We start from the raw sequence: 19670 nt of genomic DNA on the forward strand, positions 1-19670 counted from the left end.
TTTGTTTTTTGGACATGATTTTTGCACGCGATGCAGGTAAAACGGGAAGTAGAGAAGCAAACAGAGGATGGCAACATTTATAAAATAAAATTTAATTATCAGCGAATTATTTGTATCACGTAATTACGTCAGATAATCACTATAAGCATGAATATTAAAATACACATACAGATAATACATGCAATAATATAATAATATACATATTATGAAAATTAAAAGAGATATTTTTAGCGCATGCAGTTTTTCGTACGTAGCATGCAAAGTGAACAAAGGAATTAGAAATCGGCTTAAAGTAACAAACGATTAAACGTTTTTTTATGCAAAGATAAGCAAGTAATGTACATAGCGTAAAAATACGTTATGTGCAACTTATGCAGATTAATGAGTTCATAAATGTTACTCACTGTAAAGTTTTATCTTTCCATCGGTCTCTCCGAGGGAGTTCGTCGCCACGCATCGAAAGGTTCCGAAATCTTGTGCTCGTACAGATTTTATCACGAGCTTCATAAGTATTTCATATAATCCTTTAGGAATTGTTTCGACCTTATAGTTCTCGTCTAAAAAAACGTTGAAAATATCGGTGTATAGATTAAGCGTAGTAAATATATCGAAATCGCAAACGCTAATTTCCATAGAGATTTACGTAATCAATCAGCGCGCATATATATAACAGTAAATGTATAGTTTATAAAGAAACACACTCTCATTATATCAAATTGTTATATCAAATGCGTAAGCCAACAAAATCAACAATAATTAATAAAACAAAGCTCATAAAGCGCACGCATGACTAGATGAAAAATACACTCGTTCCTCCTAATCGAAGTCAATGATTCAGAAGTTTGTTAACGGGAAACGCATGACGCACAAAACCGGCTTTTTCGCGTTGATACAATTGTACTTGTCTCTCGTTAAAAAGCTAATTCGTTTCGCGTGTTTGCCGCGAATAGAGGAGCACTAACTAGACAGGCTTCCATGGCAGCCCGGAATAACAGAAAATTCCGGATCGATGCAGCAGTAAACTTCATATTTACGTTCCAAGCCGCTTAAACATTATGGAACCGCACAAGTACGCATGGAACAGACCGTGTTATTCGTGCAAATGTCGTTTTCGTTCTGGCACGTGGAAGACGACGTGAATGTCGATTTTCGTGTTATTAGTTTCAAGCTATACGACACTGTCGATGCGGAAAACAGTTATTTCAAAGGAAAGTTACCGACGTTCATATCGGTATAGCTTGTGTTATCCGAAGCAATAAAAAAATCATACACTTCTATAAGTTTGTTCGCTGTATTCTTCGATTATAAAAGTATACGCGATTTTATAAATATGTATTAAAAAATCTGTGGAATACGATAAATGTAGAAAAAATTTTGTTGTAAAAACATTTTGTTGAGATTCTGATAATGAAAAGAACATGTAAAATTTGTTTGTAATAAAAGTAAGTTTAATATTTAATTGTACATTTTAATTAATTTGATATTTATTATATACATTTATAATATTAATAATTTATAATAATTATAAATTTTTTGTGTCATTTTATATAGGTAATATATTTTTTCTTGAATTGTTTTATTGTACATTTTATTATCTGCATTTAATTAATGTCTTCCTTTTATTATATTTATTAATATTAGTCTAGTAAAACATAAAATAATGCCAGCTAGTAATATTATTTATGCTATTTGTAGTAATACTATTTGTATAATATATAAAGAATATAGAGTAGCACTTAATTTGGGAATATCGGCTAAATGCTAATAAGAATTGTCTCTTTGTAATTAATTAAAAAAAATGTCAATGCTAATATTATTCATCGATTTGTGAAACTTTCGTCAAACGCCAATTAACTACTAACAATCGACTTTGCGATAGTAGATAAAAATTGCCATCTGCATAAAAAGAATTTCGCGTGTTCTTAATTAATTTGAAGATCATTCATTATAACGCTTTAAGGAAAAATTTTAGTCTGTACGAAGGGTACTGTCACGGATTAACGACCCGACACGAGATGGCACGCACACGTCTTAAGTTTTAATGCTGCTGCCCTTGCCCTTAAACCTTTGCATATCGCAAAGGTGCATGGTAGCAATTAGAGTGAAACGACCACGTTAGCGCGGTGTAATTAAGGCGAATTGCATTACAGCTGCTCGTGCGTGCACTTCCCGACGTGTACAAAAAAAAGGAAAAAAAAGAGAAGAAGAAAAGAATTTGTAACAATTATTTCATAAATTGGAATAAAACGCGCTCTCGGTTTCATTAAAACTCTCAATTTTTTCTAGTTTGAGACAATGAGTATTATTCATGTATTCTTTAATGATAAATATTATCTTAAGAAGCAAATTCAATGTTTGTATAACTTGAAAAGAAATAATTATAACTTATTTTATCTCGCAATGAGAGAAAAATTTAAGATGGAATTATTACTATCACTATCTTAATATCTATGATAAAAATATTAATATTATTTTTCATACTTGTGCATGTTCTATTTAATTCACTCTAAATAAACGTTAATTAATTAATTGCCCGTCAAATTAACAATTGATTTTTATTTATATTTAATAAGAGCATAGAAAGTAATTTAAAATATTTACTTTTTATAAAGCTGCCTTAATTAAATTATTCTTTTCCTGTGCACTACTTCTATATTATTGTTGATAAAAACGAAAAGCATATTATATTTGAACAAACAGAAATATATGCTTACCATTGGCAATAGTTTCGTTCGATGGCTTCGTCCAATATGTGATAGGACTGGGATGAGCTTCGCTACGGCATTCCAACGTAACAGTTTGTCCCTCGTAACCACCCACTAGCTGATTCTCGATCCAAACCATTGGCTGAACTGTACAATATGATATATTTTAATAAAATATCCATTAAAACACAAAAATTACATATTATTAATCTTAATCAAAGGAAACATTTTTTTTATTTTATAAAAACTTGCTTTCTCATATTTTATTGAATTTTTTTATTACCGTGAGATAAGAAATCATACAATATAGCACTGACTGCATATTAATTTTATTATGTACAGCTCTGCAAACAGTTGTTTTTAATGAACAAAGTCTAGCTGACAATATAATGTTAAAATATTTGACATTAAAAACTATATAAAGCTGGGAAAACACGATACAAAATTTAACGAAATATCCAATTTTACGAACTCATCACAAGGTACAGCATCTGACGTTTGACGTAAAAGTCTTACTAAAGCTCCATCCCCCATTTTTAAAACATGTTCCCTCGAAATAGGGCTCTCTTATTTTTTTAATCAATCCAGAAACGTCACTTGTCCTTTTAGTAAGCGACTTATTATAGCGTAGCAAAATTACGTAGCCAGCGGCAGGAAAGATTTAACTCCGTTTTCAGGAACAATGGCCCTCGGGATCAGCATGCCTATTCACCATGCCTACCCCGAGAGGCGTCATTACGCGAGATCGCTCACGTCACACACGAGTACGACAATTTAAAATATATTTTGCGACAAGCGCCCGACGCTCGTATAAGAAAGGATTTATATTACCACGACGGGACAGAACTGCATAAAATGTCATTCATATGCATTTCCACAATTATATATGCGTGAAAAGCAAAGGATGGAAACGGAACAGTTAAAGTTTTTGATTGAATTAAAATTTACGAACGGAAATCCTAATAATATTACATCGTGTATGGTATATTGTATAACATTCTGAAAAGATTAATTCTGGAAAATTAATTCACGATGATTGTGTGAATAAATTTCGATTAATCCTCGTTTTTCCAAGGGAGATTAAATAATTTCACGTAATATTTTTTTCCGCCTTGTAAAACGGAGAGAAACGCATTTAATTATATTTCTCTCAATCGTAATGGAAAAGCCATTTTCGCAACGTATTTCACCACGTTTCACGCTTGGCTGGAAGTGTTTCTTAGTGTCTCTTAAAACGGAATTCAAAATCACGCAACAAAATTACGTACAGTGAACAGTGAGAAGGATCCGTTTGCTGACTGTTGGTGGTACTCCGTTGGACGCTATGCAGAGATACGGTCCCATATGGAGACGCGTGATTCGTGTTATTTCCAGCTCCGGACCCACGATACTCCCCGCTGCAACAGTTTACATATGTAGATGCGAGCATACAAATTCATATGGACATTACGACGCATTATTATATACGCTTCGTTCATCGTTCAGTTAAACATACCAATGACACGATCTGACCAATTGCACACGTTAATACCGCGTCGTTAATTTTTAAGCATTCCAAATTACAAACATATTTTTGAAATTACAAATCATAAATTTAATCATCTCTGCTTATGGTTGACATTATCATTTATAATCAAAGATAATAATTTAAATTGTTTAATATTACGATATAATTTTCAGAATCAAATAATAAACAAAAAGATATAATAGAAATTATATATTATTGTAGCATAAATATATTAAACTCCTTTATTTTTTGAGATTAAAAGAGAGAAGAAGATATATTTTTATATGAATTTCGAAAACTATACATAGAATAACAAAAAAAGTTTTGTTAAAACAAAAAATTTGGGATTATATAAATCGATTATGATCATATCTGCACGTGATTTGTGGAGAGAAAACAAAACTCTTTTTGCTAACACTATATCAATAAGGTAATTTATTTGTTATTATTAAAAATAGCGAGTATATTCAAGAAAATCACGCCTTTTGCGATATAGATTTTTTTGTAAAAATCCTTTTCTAAAACCAGAAAGCCTCTTTGGATCCATTATTTTCGGTTACACACATTTGATGTTTAAACTTACTGTTATTAGAAAATGTAAATACAGTAATAATAATAAATGCATCTTTGTCACATTAAATAATGAAATATACACGTATCCAATTTTGACAAATAACTAATAACGTTTAAGTAATGTTTCTTCTCATTTTCTTCGTATATTCTCATAATATATACCGTATATATACGTTGCATGAAATGTGTAGTGTTACTAACTAAGCGTAATGCACGATAATTAAGTAACAAGCAAGTAGCAACATGAAGCATACTTAAATTTATGTTCTGAATTTTGCGGAATATTGAAAAGGCGCAAATTATAATACAGATAGCACAAATATATATCCTTCAATTCATGAAAAAGCAATTAAAAGATTTCGCAATATAATAATGAAAAAATGGGACGTTGATTCACTACTAAATGACATAATTTCGTTAGACTGCACATTGTATTAAATGAAACGTAACATAAATATTAATATGCAAAAGTGGACAAAGTAGCACTCATTACGTCAGCTGTAATTTCATATGTTGTAAATTAATATTTGCTCTCTGATATTTTCCAATAATTTCTGTTTCGCATGTTGCAATACGGTCGACTAGCTTAATATTGCGAAACAATTGATTTCAAGTTTAATTAAAATGTGTATTTCCTTAATTTCGATATTATATAATTAATCGTGCTAATCGATTTGTACATTGAAATTACAATTAGTTCCGCGTCGCGAGTGTGTAATGAAGTTAAATTGACAATCTAGCACATTCATTTCGAGATTGATTATCATATAATTTACATAGTTCCTTTACAGATCAACGGCCTACCGATGTGTAGGTATCTATATATCGTACTATTATCAGAATGATAGTTTCATAATTTACATAATATGAGAATTTAAAACTTATTAAATAATATATTAAAATATATTTAAATAATACATACATACATAATAAAGTATCCTATTTTAATAAAACTATCACAAAATTTATGAAAGTATAGAAGTATACACATATATGTACGTAATAAGAAAGTTTTAATGTCAAATATGGTAATTAAAATTTTTCTTTAGAATTCAAGTAATCCAATCAGCTTGTAATCACAATATTATTACGTATTTGCATTTAATTATTAAGATATCTATAAAATATTTATAAAATGTTAAATGTGCAAAATACAATTATTGTTTTTTAACAATTTTCAAATTATAACAATAATTTTATTGTCAATTATCACATTTACAAATTAGTAAATCATTCCATTTGTTCTTGATTTGCTTTTAGCATTATTTTATTTATGTTAGATAGCACTTTGTCAATAGCATTTGAACATGTATCGCGAAATTTGTGTGTAACAACGTCTGCATATTTTGATAACAATTTGAAAAGCTCTTTCGTTCATGCACCTGTTGAGGGTTTCGAGGTAAATTCATACTTCAAACTTTTATCGTGTGCAAAAAGCAAAATCTTTTATGAATTATCATACAAATCAGAAAACGCCGAACACTTTTCTCGACTATTATAGGAAGTCAAACGGAGTGCACAGATTTCGATTGCGAAAATCGTAAGACCGATAGCGCGTTTCCGAATACTCCATTCTACGGTACTTATCGTCTAATGGAATCACGACTGAATCTTTCCGCAAGATCGATGTAAGACGAAGAGACGAATAGAGTGAGATGCGACAAAATACTTAAAGTGATTTCTTAAAATCGGCTTCGAAAAAATGGAAATTTCGTCTGGTGAATAAATCATCAGAAGTTGGTCACAAATCGATATTTCACTACAGGGCGACGTTCTCTCGTTTCTGATCCTTGGCATGATTTCACACGAAAGGATGAAAATATATTACGTGTGTGTTGCACGTCGGTTTGTTGGTCTTTGAGAAGTACTCCGAATTCAGTATGAACTGAGACGAATAGAAAAGGAAGGGGATGGCAAAAGAAGAGACAAACTTTTGAAGCCGTATAAGAGAAAGAGACTAAAAGGATACTTTAGCTATCTGTCTGATGTACAATCGAAATGTCTCCGACACTTGCTTGCGCAATTAGTCAGCAAAAGGTCTAAACAATCTTGATGCGGGTGGCGCGTAAAACAGGAATGCCGTTGAATGAAGGTGACAGCTGAATGCATGTGATTGGATTGAAAGAACGGCAAATCTCTCAGACGAGATGTTTTTTCGAGAACAAAAACTTTTGAATTGAATCACTGAACATCATTAATCTTTTGCCTCAATCTTACAAAAACTGAAATAACTAATTGTGAAATCTGTTTGAATATATTATCAAGCCTCATAAAAAATTATTTAAAATATATAAATAATTATAATGTAAATGTTTAAAAAATGTTTAAAATCCAAAAGTACTGATATATTCTTATAATTATAATATAAAATTTATTTATAAAAATTAAATTTTTATAATAATAGTTTTTTCAAATGTTACATGTACAGAACGGTTTTTGCTAAAGTATTAAAAAATTTAATTGGATAGAGATCTGAAAATGATTTTGTTAAACCATTAAAATAATGTAGGACACACAATCTGGTTACTAGAATATCAAAACTTTTTACAGCGCTTATTATACTTGAGTGTCCTATATAATTATTTTTATAGTCCAACAAAGTAATTTTCAGATTTGTATCTAGTTAAATTTTTAGATACTTCAATAAAATCATTCTTTCTGTGTAATAATCAAACTGTATCTTCGTTGAAGAATTGTTATGTATTAATGGAAAGTTCTCGTTAAAACATTCTATCGCATTTGTATAACATTCCTTTTACAATAATTAAGAAATTAAATTACATGTTGATTACTAGTTCCTGCTAGATTTGCAAGACGGCATAACGACAGAAATTCGTTCGGAATTGTAAACAAAATTAATTTCTCACCGAATGGGTTAAGTAAATGAGTTTATATTATAAATGTTCAGCAATTTCATTTCGATGGACATTACGCCGACGGCACTTTGCTGATAATAACATCAGGAAAGAAACCATTTTGTGTAACGAATCGTTAAATTCTTTCGTCAATTGTAAGAGACTGTAACAGGCGAAAAAATAGTAAGAGAGAGAAAGTAGAAATTACTGTTGAAAGTATTGTATCATCAATGCAATAAGGAAATAAATTGAAAATCAAAAGTTTTGTAAAAATAAAAATATATAAGCAAATGGATTAGTAGAATAAAATTATTAAAGAACAAAATATATTTCTTTTACATTTTACATCTTTCTTTATGATATATAAAAATTCATTCTCGTCTATTTTATTTAAATTTGTCTATTCACTTCTGTTCTATTTTATTTAAAAAAAAGACCAGAAAATTTGTGAATCGAATACATATACTTGACGGTATGTTAGGAATCCAAGAAAGAAATTTGCTTTGTTTATTTCATTTACGACCTTTATCCGATTATCAGACGTGTTCAATGTACAATGAATTCAACAAAAGGCACATTCGTATCGGTTCAATGCCGTCCATCAAAACTCATTCAATGATACGCTACGAGAGCACAATAAACGTCTCGCTCAATCAGCGCGAAACGAGACGGCGAGCTTTCTGTCACTCTGTTTTGGAGTGAGATCGAGAAAAAGCCTCGAAGCTGTTCTATGAGCAGCGGGTTATGTTCAATATACGCGAAACAACGCGAGACAACGAAGTCGATGGGGTTGAAAGGAGACACAGAGATTCGGGGTGAGAGGAAACGAGACTCTATCTAGAGTAACAACCGTCATTCGTTATACGGTGAAATACGCGACAATCGGCGACCAACGAAGCGGTGCACCGTATGGTAATAGTAGTAGTACTAACAATATAGTAGTAGTAGTAGTAGTAGTAGTGCAATATGAAGATACGTACCCTGCCAATTTGACAGGCTGATCGTACCACCCGCTTCACGACGCCACGTGACCGTCGGCTCCGGTGTTCCTGTTGCCGCGCATCGTAGCGTCACGTTGCTACCCTCTCGCACCACCATATCCGTGCTGGTGGGATAGTCCAGGATGTCCGGCGGTACTGAAACAATAACCACATTGCGACGAGAACGTCCCAGAGGTTGCACGGGCACGAGCACGCGCGCGTACCAACGCGCGCGACTGTGCGCGATGATCATTCGCGCGGACCAGATAGATGGTTATCTCGCGACGAGCGGATCATGCCCCGCTGTCTCCCGTCGTGCAATATCCCGCGTATATACACCGCACACGCCGCGGGTGCACGCGCGGCACCCACGCATCCTGGGGTTCGCGCCCCATTCGTTCGCGCGGATGGCGGATTCACTCGTAAAATCTCGATTCGCTCAGCCGATTTCGCGTTTTCGTTTGAATTTTTGCAGAATCCCGGACCACGTCCGGCCCGGGCTCACCCTCCGCTTCCGTAGGGAAATACCTTTTTGTTCCATTGAAGGAATGATCTCTTTCTGTTTTCTTTATTTTATTTTATTTTTTTTTTTTTTTCGTCGGGGTGATCTTTCGCGCGTGACTTTTAACGGTCCGTAAAATCCACGTTACTTTTGTCACAGCCGAAAGCTCGACGGGAGTAGTACGATGACGCGTAGTATTAGGGCGAATCTGCTTTTTACGGCACGTACGTGCCGTTGGGCATAAGAGCAAGCAAGCTGCTGGATAAAATTTGGATAAGGCTTACTTATCAGGCAGATATGTAAAATTGTCATGAGCTAGATTACCATACGAAATAACTGTATGTATTATAATTCGTACGGTTATGCACGCTTTAAAGCACGAAATTACAATTTTTTTCATTTATGCACACATACATCTTTAATATATTTGCATAAATATCTGTAATATGTATATGTTGTTTTTACGAATTTTACGGAATGTAAAGAAGTTACAATTTATTAGTTCTATAAATTAATGCACGCGAATAATACAAATAGGATCTGAACTGACTAAGAACGATACAAGTGGATTACTCAAAAGGAACTATGTAAGCAACTAATGTATCATGCAAAGTAATTCATCACGTCGCTTTATCCAAGTTTAATAAATGACAGCTAGATTCAATATGGCGAATTGTTTTGCACTTAGACGATACATTAGATAGTTTAGAGTTATCGTCCATTCCACTAATCTGAATAAATAAATCAACTAAAGCATCAAAATCAATGCTAATCCAGGTATTTTGGGTTGAATCTCTCTTGTCTCATTTGCATCATCATTTTTATGCTAATCTGTCTCGTTATAAACGATTTAAATCTGTTATCCGACCATTTTACACAAAAGTGTTCTTCAGAAAGATATAAAAAATACATGTATTTGAAAAATAAAGTAGCTGACTACAATCGTGAAAATTTCTCTCTTGCTTTAACAAACGCAGTAAAATATTCCAGAGAAAAATCACTTAGCACGATAGGAACAAAAATTTGCAGGAATCTTGTCCCTCTTGTGGTTTTGTATTTTGCGGTTTTTAAAATGATTGAACGAACGTTATTTATCCAATTGTCTTGCTATTCAGCGAACGAGTTTAAATATAGAAGAATCGTATTATTGTATTCAGAATGTCCTTTAATAAAGAGAACTTCATGAAAGGATGTAAATTTAATTATATCTTAATCTGCTGTGGCGATTACCGTATTAGTTAGTAACGCAAAAGCTGTATTCTCGGACTACGGACTATGGATTACCATATTAGTTATCAACGCAAAAGCCATATACTCGGATATTCAAATAATTAATTGAATTTTTGATAATTTAAGTATAGCTTCTCTCGTCCTCCTTCTCTTTTTCTATTTAAAAAAAGGTAGTGAAGAAATATAATTGTTATAATTATGTATTTTAATAAAATAGGAGGTTATTATAAGTTAAAATCTGTTCTATCTCCTTATGATTTAATTTTTATTTTATAAATCATATACATATTAAATTCACAATCAATTAATAAATATTAATTATTATATGTCTTGCATATAAATTATGTATTATTTTCAGTCTTTAAATTCACTTCACATAAAAAGCAATTAATAAAATTACTCAATAGCTTTACACAATTTTTTAAAAGGATTGATTTTAATTTAACGCGCGAGATATTCATCTTTTTCGATGTATGACATATTTGGCTGTCTGTGTAATGTATGTAATAAAATATGTTTATAATAAAATATTATTTTTATAAATGCGTAAATAAATACTTGATACTTTTTTATGTTATAATATAATAAATGATAAAAAATTTCAAAAGTGCTAAGAATCCTTTTAAATTCTTCTTTATTTATTAATGAAAAGAACGACTTTTTAAAATATTTAAATATTTGTCTAGACACATATTTGAAAATAATTTTGTTTGGACTATCAAAATAATTATATAGGACGTCCAAACTGGTTGCTAGAATGTATTTTTATAAATCAATTAAATTATTTTCAGATCTTCGTATCTACTTGACTTTTTAGATATTTCAAAAAAGCTTTCTTTCCGTACAAATATCTATGTTTTACATTGAAATTCAGATGAATTAATAACTTGCAAAATTTTTACGCTAGCATCAGCAACACAAAGATTATTCGCGTGTACACGGAAACGACCTTTCCAAAACAGCATAGGATATATAGAGTAAGGTTTATTATAAAATATCATCGGTTCTTCACACATACACACACACGCGCGCGATGATCGACCAACATACTCTTTGGTGAAAATAATCTTCACCGCGAACGGGAGGCCATTGACGCGATACATTTTTCGCGGCAACAATGCGAAGAATTTCGTTATCGAGTTGCTTTCGAAACGGAATAGAGCCGAATATGGCTGGTACACATACAGTTTGTACACCGGAAAGACGGCTGGCCAGGAATGGTTTCCCATGGCTTACGCGGACTAAGTTCTTTCCCGGTCACGAAAGAGGCTACCTTCGTGAATAGTCCTCTCTCAGAGACCGACGTCGCGTCCCCCTGGTGAGTTACGAAAGACGTGTTCGGAAGGCAAAGAGGTTCCAGGACGAAGTTTCCGCGGATGCGAAAAAGCTACCAACGCGAATGGTGCTTTCGTGTGCTAACGAGACGACGAGGGTGGACCGAGAGCTACGATTGCATAACAGCGTAAATCCGAGAGGCACATTAGGAATACAAAAGCTTCTCTTTACGATAATCGATAAATAATTTCTTTTTATTGCCGATAAATAAATATAATTAACGATAATTATACTATAACAATTTTTCTTTTTACAATACATAAATTTATAAATAATTTTCCATCGTTTTCAATATATATATATTTCGATAAACGTTTTAATTCATCATCAAATAAATTGGTCAAATTTATTTTATATTTTGAAATATTCAATAAACATTTCAACGTATAAAAATGTCGACAATACACAAGACTACAGTTAAAGCAGCATCTGCAGTACAAAGTATTTCTGCAATAAATGTTGTGTGATCCAACAAAGAGAAAGTCAAAATGATGTTCTCTGACGACATAGTAGGATCACGGCAGAACAGCCAAATACTGAGGGCAACCGTACAGCAACGAATTCTTCCAAAGAATTAAGCGGGCATCGGCCATCGAGCAAAAAGCAATTCCATGCCGGCATCGCTATGCCCGCCGCCGTCACAGGTCACAGAGATATCACCGGGTCCGGTGCGCAATTCATTTCGCGCTTTACCCCGACTGCGTCGGGCGCAAACGGGGCGAAAAAAAGCGCCGTATCCGCAGATAGTATATTTATTGATACGGGAAAACAATTGGGTCGAATTTATTATTTCACGCGTGCCCGCGCACCGACGCGCGCCGTTGTTTTTGTTTGCCCTCACGGGATCGCGTTTTATTCGCGTGGACTGTACACAATCGCGTTTCATACCACCGGTATCTTCGAGTGTCCTTTTGAATGGCCGCTATATTTTGCGACGGTCCGATAACGTTTGAAAAGTTCGATCGGTCGAAAGCGAGCCAGCGTTTAGACCAACGTGACACTAAATTGATGCATACGCACCGATCTTCGATGATCGAGTTACGCAAAGGTGCAGCAAGAACTATCAACCCTTTGCCATTTGAGATAATTTCGAGTAATGCAATATTATATCTTTCATTTCTATCGCTATTAACATTACATAATAGCACAATTGATATCCTTCCTCAAAACGTTGTAACGTTTTACGGAAAATTCGGAAAATTTATTTTATAAATTACAATAATTTATTTAGAAAGCTATAGAGATATATGTTGAAATCGATTATAATAAATATCGATTATAGCAGCGCGATTAATTAAAATCCATCTTGATAATTTTTTATCACATGTTTTAAAAATTAATTGTAACAAAATTTGAAGTTTTTTGATCAATATAAATAAATGCATCAATTTAAGAGAGAAGAAAGAAAAAAGTAGATTTTATTATCTTTTAATGATAAAATAAATTGGCTTTTTTTCTATGTAACTGCAGTATGAATTTAAATCCAATCTCTCTCTCTCTCTCTCTCTCTCTCTTTCTCACTTTGAATTAAATACGTATTAAGTAGCTATTATATATGTTTGTGTTGCACTCACCAATATATATTTTACACAATCGCGTATACTCACGTTGCGATAATCTACAATCAAGTAATTGGTCATATAAGTTAGTACATGTAACATCATGCTAAAGCAAGTTGACCAAACTAGTAATTTCATTACAATAAACAATAAATTTGGTTGATTGCAATATAAGCTCAATTTTATATATTATATGGGTACTCTAAATACACACATAAATCAAAGAAGCAAAGGTTATGAAGCTCGTATTAACATCCATAAATCGTTCTAAATTTAAAAGAAAGTTTATAAAATTAATAATAAGAAAAATATCACTGTTATATAACGAAGACCCACACGGCAATTGCAATACGCATTCAATAATCGAATTTGTGCAAAATAAAAAATAAACTGAATGATAAAATTTCTGCAAGTCAATATTTTGAACCGCGCTACGAATCTATATGCAATATTTGCTATTTCCATATTTCAGCATTTTGCTATTTTTATATTTAAAAAAAAAACTTGGAAATTGAACTCTCTCACAAGTTTGATTATCCAAAGCTGATTATCGCAAAAGTGTACAAATAAAACGATATTTGCTACAATTTGCTTGTGTGAATTTATATTCCGGTATAAGGAGAATTATTATTATTATCGTTATTGAGTAGTGTTACTTTCTCTTAGTTAAATTTTTTAGATATTTTACGAGTTTTATTTCCCTTTATAATAATTCGTTCAAAAATTAAAAAAAAATTTTCACAAAATTACAACAAACTTTTTATTCACACATCGTATAAGTAATAATATCGCGGTTTCAACGAATAATGCAAGCGCTCTGCGTATCAAGTTTTTCATATCCTGCATATTGAAATCAGAAGGGATCAAATCCTTATAAGAACACAAATCCTTATAAGAAGGAATATCAGAAAGATATAAAGATATAAATATAAATATAAGAAAGATATATCAGAAAGCTATACAAGATCAAAGTCAAAACAATTAAAAAAAAATAGAAAACTAATATCGAAACGCGAATAAATTCAGAAATTGAGTCAGAATATTTGCAATTTAAAGTTACAACATGCTGGTATAATAAAACGTCTCAAGGATTATACCAGATTTTTAGGAATGTACAATAGAGGGTAATACATAAATACGTACAAATATAATTTTCATATCTGCACCTTATTCCTTTCTAAATGCAAATTAAAGCATACCATGATTGACGGCTCAATAATACAAGAGAAGGAAACAAACTAATTTCTTTATTTTATTTCACCTTTATTTCACGTTTAATCAAAACGGTTATTATTAGACAAAAGCCAATAATTCACTATTATATACCAATTATTACAAAGCTTGTTTCTATATCAAAGGTTTTGTTTTACAAATTAACAAACGAAAGATGCAAAATTAATTAATATATTGATTACGTTCTCTGGCACTCATTTATATCATAATAATTTTGCGTTATTTTGTCATTTTTGTTTGTTCCTATTGGAGTGATGCAAACTACCGAAGGACGCAATGTCCGCATATCATCCGATGAAGCAAGATAAAGCAGAATAGCCGACTCTTTTCTTTTCTCTCTTAGTCTTGGCGATATAGTCGACGATAGGACAGACCGATAAAGAAGAATCTTAACGAGGGATTGCGGTGAAGTTAAACTATACGCTTATACGGGGTTCAACGGTGGCTGGGTGGTTTGCGGCGTGAGGAGGCCGACCGGTTATTAGAACGAGGAGCACGAGTTGCCGGGAAGGTGTCTAATAGCCCGCCAAGAGTACAATCGCCCTCGAAGGTTTCGGCGCGGGGGTACGTACTTTACATATATTTGCATCCCGCCACCACAAATCCAGCCGATCGCGAAAGGCCGAGGCTAGTAACGCGGGGAGGCGTCTCTATCTTGGCAAGCCCGAAAGGGTTTGCTGAGGTGTGAAATCTTTAATCTGTTCAGCTGCTTTCTCGTCCGACAAAACGTTATTTCAGATTTCATTGCAAAATTCAACGCAACGTTGTTTTAAATTGACCATCGTAGAAAAACATCAAGCACACGCGCGTATGAATGGAGAGCCAACCAAGATAGACCGCAATCGATATAGAACATTTATAGTAGCACAAAATAATATAAATATTCTAATATACTATCCACAGGTGCAACTGAATTTTTTAAATTAAAATTTTTTTAAATAAAATATTTATTAAAAAAATTTTTTTAAATATAAAATTTGTATTTAATCATGATTCTGTTTTATACTTATTAATATATAAAAATATTAAACTTAGACTTGTATGTGTGTATATGCGTACAAAGAGATGTCCCAGATAAACTGCGATCGATATTAAAATTGATTTCAGTAACGTCTACTAAATTAATTTCTTAATTCAAGAACTTTTATTACATCGTCTTATTAATTTTTATCACGGAAGTTTCCTTTAGACGAATTAAAGTTTTTTTCTTCAAAATGGATATTTAGCTGTACATCCGTTCATGAATGTTCGCTCGTCTTACTTAACTTCTAGTTAACGTGAGCTTTGCCATGTATCAATGGGATACTATCTGCGAGCTTGTTAAGAGATATAAATCAGTAAGCTTAGCTGAGGTATTTATGGAGATGCATTAGCTTTCCGCAAGAGTATAGAATGCCAGCATTTATTTGGTAATTTCCGGCAGTCCGATATTCATCTCTCGAATGCTATTGCGCCGGAGCGCGATAGAGCCGATCAATAATCTCTAAAAGTCAAGAATTGTGTCAGACCTTCGTCAAGCTATCCGATAATTAATAGCAGGGTAGATACTTTCATTAATTTGAAAAATAAGAGATAAGTCGGTTGTGCTCAATCTACTAAAGATAACAAGTCAACTGTCAAGCGTATATATAATAAACAAATTTTGGAAAATTTAAAAAGAGAAACTGTTTTATAAAAATAATCTTAATTTACTAAATAAAACAATAATAATTTTATTATAATTTTAATAAGTAAGTTAAAACAAGAATAAAAAGTTACTACAAGAATAATACAACGAAATTTGCAATAATATGTTTTTTTTTTATTAAAAAAATGGGTTAATTAAAGTATAGATAAATCTTACGGACGTTATTATATGTTGTACATGTGTTTCCTGGGAAGCCACGAAACAAATAATCAAGGATTGAATATCGGTGTCTTGTAGTAGCAATCACGGCTTTCTCTAGAGGTACTACGATGTCCGCTAAGACGACCGTAGTTGGCGAAGTTTGACAAGTTAGCGGTAACAGGGACGGTGGTACCAAGTGCCAAGAAAGTTCCGAGGAAGGATCAGTTGATGCATAGTCACGGGAAGAAGGATGCGCCCTGCCAGCAAAGGACGTGTTCCGCGGGACAATCGCGAGTTACGTATACATGGAAAACGCTGAATCCGCCTGTGCTTAGTCGAGTTTCGCAAGGACTAGTCAAGGATCCCGGACTTTCTGGATGGCGCGGGTTACAAATTCACGAGCAATCTCGAACGTACGATTTGCTCGCAAATATTTGTCGGCAACGGTCCTTAAATCATTCCGAGATTCTCATTCTCCGCCTTTTAAGCGTTATGAAAACTGAAAATTGCATGCAATAAGTTTAATGTCGGTTTTAAATTATGTGTGCGTAATATATGGCAGTCTTATTTTTATTCTAAGCTGTACACACACACACACATATCAGTTAACAATTATTTTAAAAAGACTTGCACATATTTATACTGTATTAAATAATCAAAAATGTATAATCTAACGATTGATGATTATGCAAATGTAAATGTAATTATTCAAATATATCATAAGTATAGCTTAAAACTATGCATTTCTATAACAAATATTTATGCATTAAAACTATGCATTTCTATAACAAATATTTATGCAATAAAACTATGCATTTCTATGACAAATATTTATTATATTTCTATAATGAAAATAGATAATTGTCGTTATATAGAATAAAAAAATAAGTATGTATGTAAGTATATAAAAATAATGAATTTGGGATTTAACGATCAAGATTACAAAATAGAAAAATTTCATCAAATATGAATAAAAAGAACATAAAAATAAAAATGGTAAATGTGAAATAAAATATGCAACGAGTATTTGAGTAACGTTTTTTTATTAATCGAAATAATGCGTTTGAATAATTATAAATAAGTGATGAAAATTTTAGCAATAAATTTCATACAAGATAAAATTAATGGACCGTACAAAGTTTGTACATCCAAAGCATCGCATCTCACTGCCACTCATCACTGAGATTGTACGAGTTACATTTGCCAGATATGTCAGGTGTGACGTGTTAATCTATATTGAGTGTAGAGTGGAAATTATTTGTAATTTTTCAAACAGACCATAATGAAGCTACGCATGGTATTATATTCATTCAATGTATGTGACACACGATATTCTGGGCGACGGATATGAAAATGTTTTGCTCGACAAAACTTGCAATAATTATGATTTGTCATTTGTTTAATAGGACAATAAAATATTTGAGTTTAGCAAAGTAAATAAAAATTAATGTTACGTAATTTAATTTAATTTATATAATTTTTACATACGCAGCAGATTTATATGTCTGCTTTGATAATGTAGTATTTATCAGTATATATGCGTGTTTTTAGGAAATCTCTCTCGTTTTTTCTTGCTATCTCTTTCTCCTTCTAACATCTTATTAATAGCTTTAATTTCATATTATTCTCTAATTTAACATTAAATATTATTAAATAATTAATATTTTTTTATATTAGTATTTAATAATCTTTAATTAATATAACTTTTTAAATACAATTTTATTAGTACCACAATGTATAAAGTTTTTTATATCGCGGTAGATTAGTTCACTCTCTATAATTTCATTTTGCGTTCTTTCCTTATTTCTCTCGCAAGTGCAATACATTATTATAATTATTAATATTTTGTAAAATATTAAATAATTTTATAAAATATTGTATTAATTGTACAATAAAAATAATTTTTTAATTAATTATTGATTTTAACTTTAGAGAAGATATTGTATTTATCGGCAAATAAAAAGTAAAAATAAATCATTTAATGTATGGTAATATTTTATGATACGTATATATAATATTACAATTCACACACACACACACAAAGAATATTTAAATATTTAAATATTTAATATATTAATATGTTAATATATTTAATGCATTTACAGTTATTGTTTTCTCTTGGATTATATATGTAAATTTTATATGGCATTGATTATTCTTTTGTTTATAATTATCCTTCTGTTGATTCATTGATAAAAATAATGCTTAATTTTTAATGATAAACATAATATAGCAAAAAGACAATTTTTAAAGGAAAAGTAGATCTGGATCTTTACCAACGACTTCGAGAAATCCAGTGATGCTGGACATCGGGTCAGTATTCACCTGGCACATGTACCAACCGCTGTCGGTCTTGCGCGTTTCTCTTATGTGAAGAGACCACGCACGATGGCCACTATGTGTCACAGCGATCCTATGATTCTTCGTAATAACGTGAGTCGCTATCGTCAGAATCGTCTGCGTATCGACTCGTAGCCACGCTACCTGCAACACAAAATCAATGATGATAAGTCAATTGAATAATCCATTCAAATAAAATCGCATGCAGCGTTGTATGCGTTATGCCAGTCTAAATGCCTGCGGTTTATATATCGAGTTTTTAGGCAGTAATATGAAGAGAATTTCAATTTAATTATAATAAATGCTAAAAATGCGACGTAATGAAGAATATGTATATATATATATGTTAGATAAAATAGATAAATTAATTTATGTTGACTGACAAATTGTTGTAAAACAAGGAAAATATTGAAAAAAAATACGAAAGGAACGTTATTTTATAATAATAGAATTTTCATTTTAATTGATTTCTACCGACGATCAGCGATTTGTACACCAACATTTTTTTTATCGTTTTTAAACATCTAAAAATATTTTTATTCCGGAAATATTTCTTTCACATTTTGAGTATAACAGTTTTAATTACGATCATTATTTTAAATTGCGCTTTATTAATTCTTATCTAGAATAATTAAGAAAATGTCATTTAACGAAGCGATTTTTTCAATTAAAAATAAAAATGATCATACGTTTGCTAAACGTTTTGAGACATGCATTTCGAGAATATATGGATGGAATTAAATTTTCGAGATGCACATTTCATATCCAGCTTTCCCGCAGCACTATCATATTCAGAGTGATAACAGACGCTAGTAGGTACTTTGTACCACTTTAGCCTGTTGCAGGCTGCGTTAGCAGAGTTAATAATGTATCATATCATGTTGCAAAACGGATTTACATTAAAAGTTTCGTTCGATAAGAAATAAAAAAAAAGAAAGTATTTAGAGAAAAAATTTCAATTAATTCCGTTAACTCCAATAATTAGCAGTTGCAAAAAAGGACTGATTTAAAATATATCTTTAA

At 31.8% G+C, this 19670-nt stretch overlaps 1 protein-coding gene across 1 annotated transcript in view; it reads right to left on the minus strand.

Moving 5' to 3' along the window:
- Window positions 1-19670, minus strand: part of LOC108751683 (neurotrimin-like) — an 84557-nt gene that overhangs the window by 5445 nt on the left and 59442 nt on the right. Inside the window, exons 3-7 of the mRNA XM_018491989.1 lie at window positions 18584-18791; window positions 8621-8776; window positions 3974-4102; window positions 2715-2852; window positions 405-557 (exon numbers count right to left, since the gene is read on the minus strand). Coding sequence (XP_018347491.1) covers window positions 405-557; window positions 2715-2852; window positions 3974-4102; window positions 8621-8776; window positions 18584-18791 — 784 coding nt within the window. The remainder of the gene's footprint in view (window positions 1-404; window positions 558-2714; window positions 2853-3973; window positions 4103-8620; window positions 8777-18583; window positions 18792-19670) is intronic.

Source organism: Trachymyrmex septentrionalis, unplaced genomic scaffold (genome assembly GCF_001594115.1).
Source record: "Trachymyrmex septentrionalis isolate Tsep2-gDNA-1 unplaced genomic scaffold, Tsep1.0 scaffold51, whole genome shotgun sequence".
In the NCBI taxonomy this organism is placed as follows: Eukaryota; Metazoa; Arthropoda; class Insecta; order Hymenoptera; family Formicidae; genus Trachymyrmex; species Trachymyrmex septentrionalis.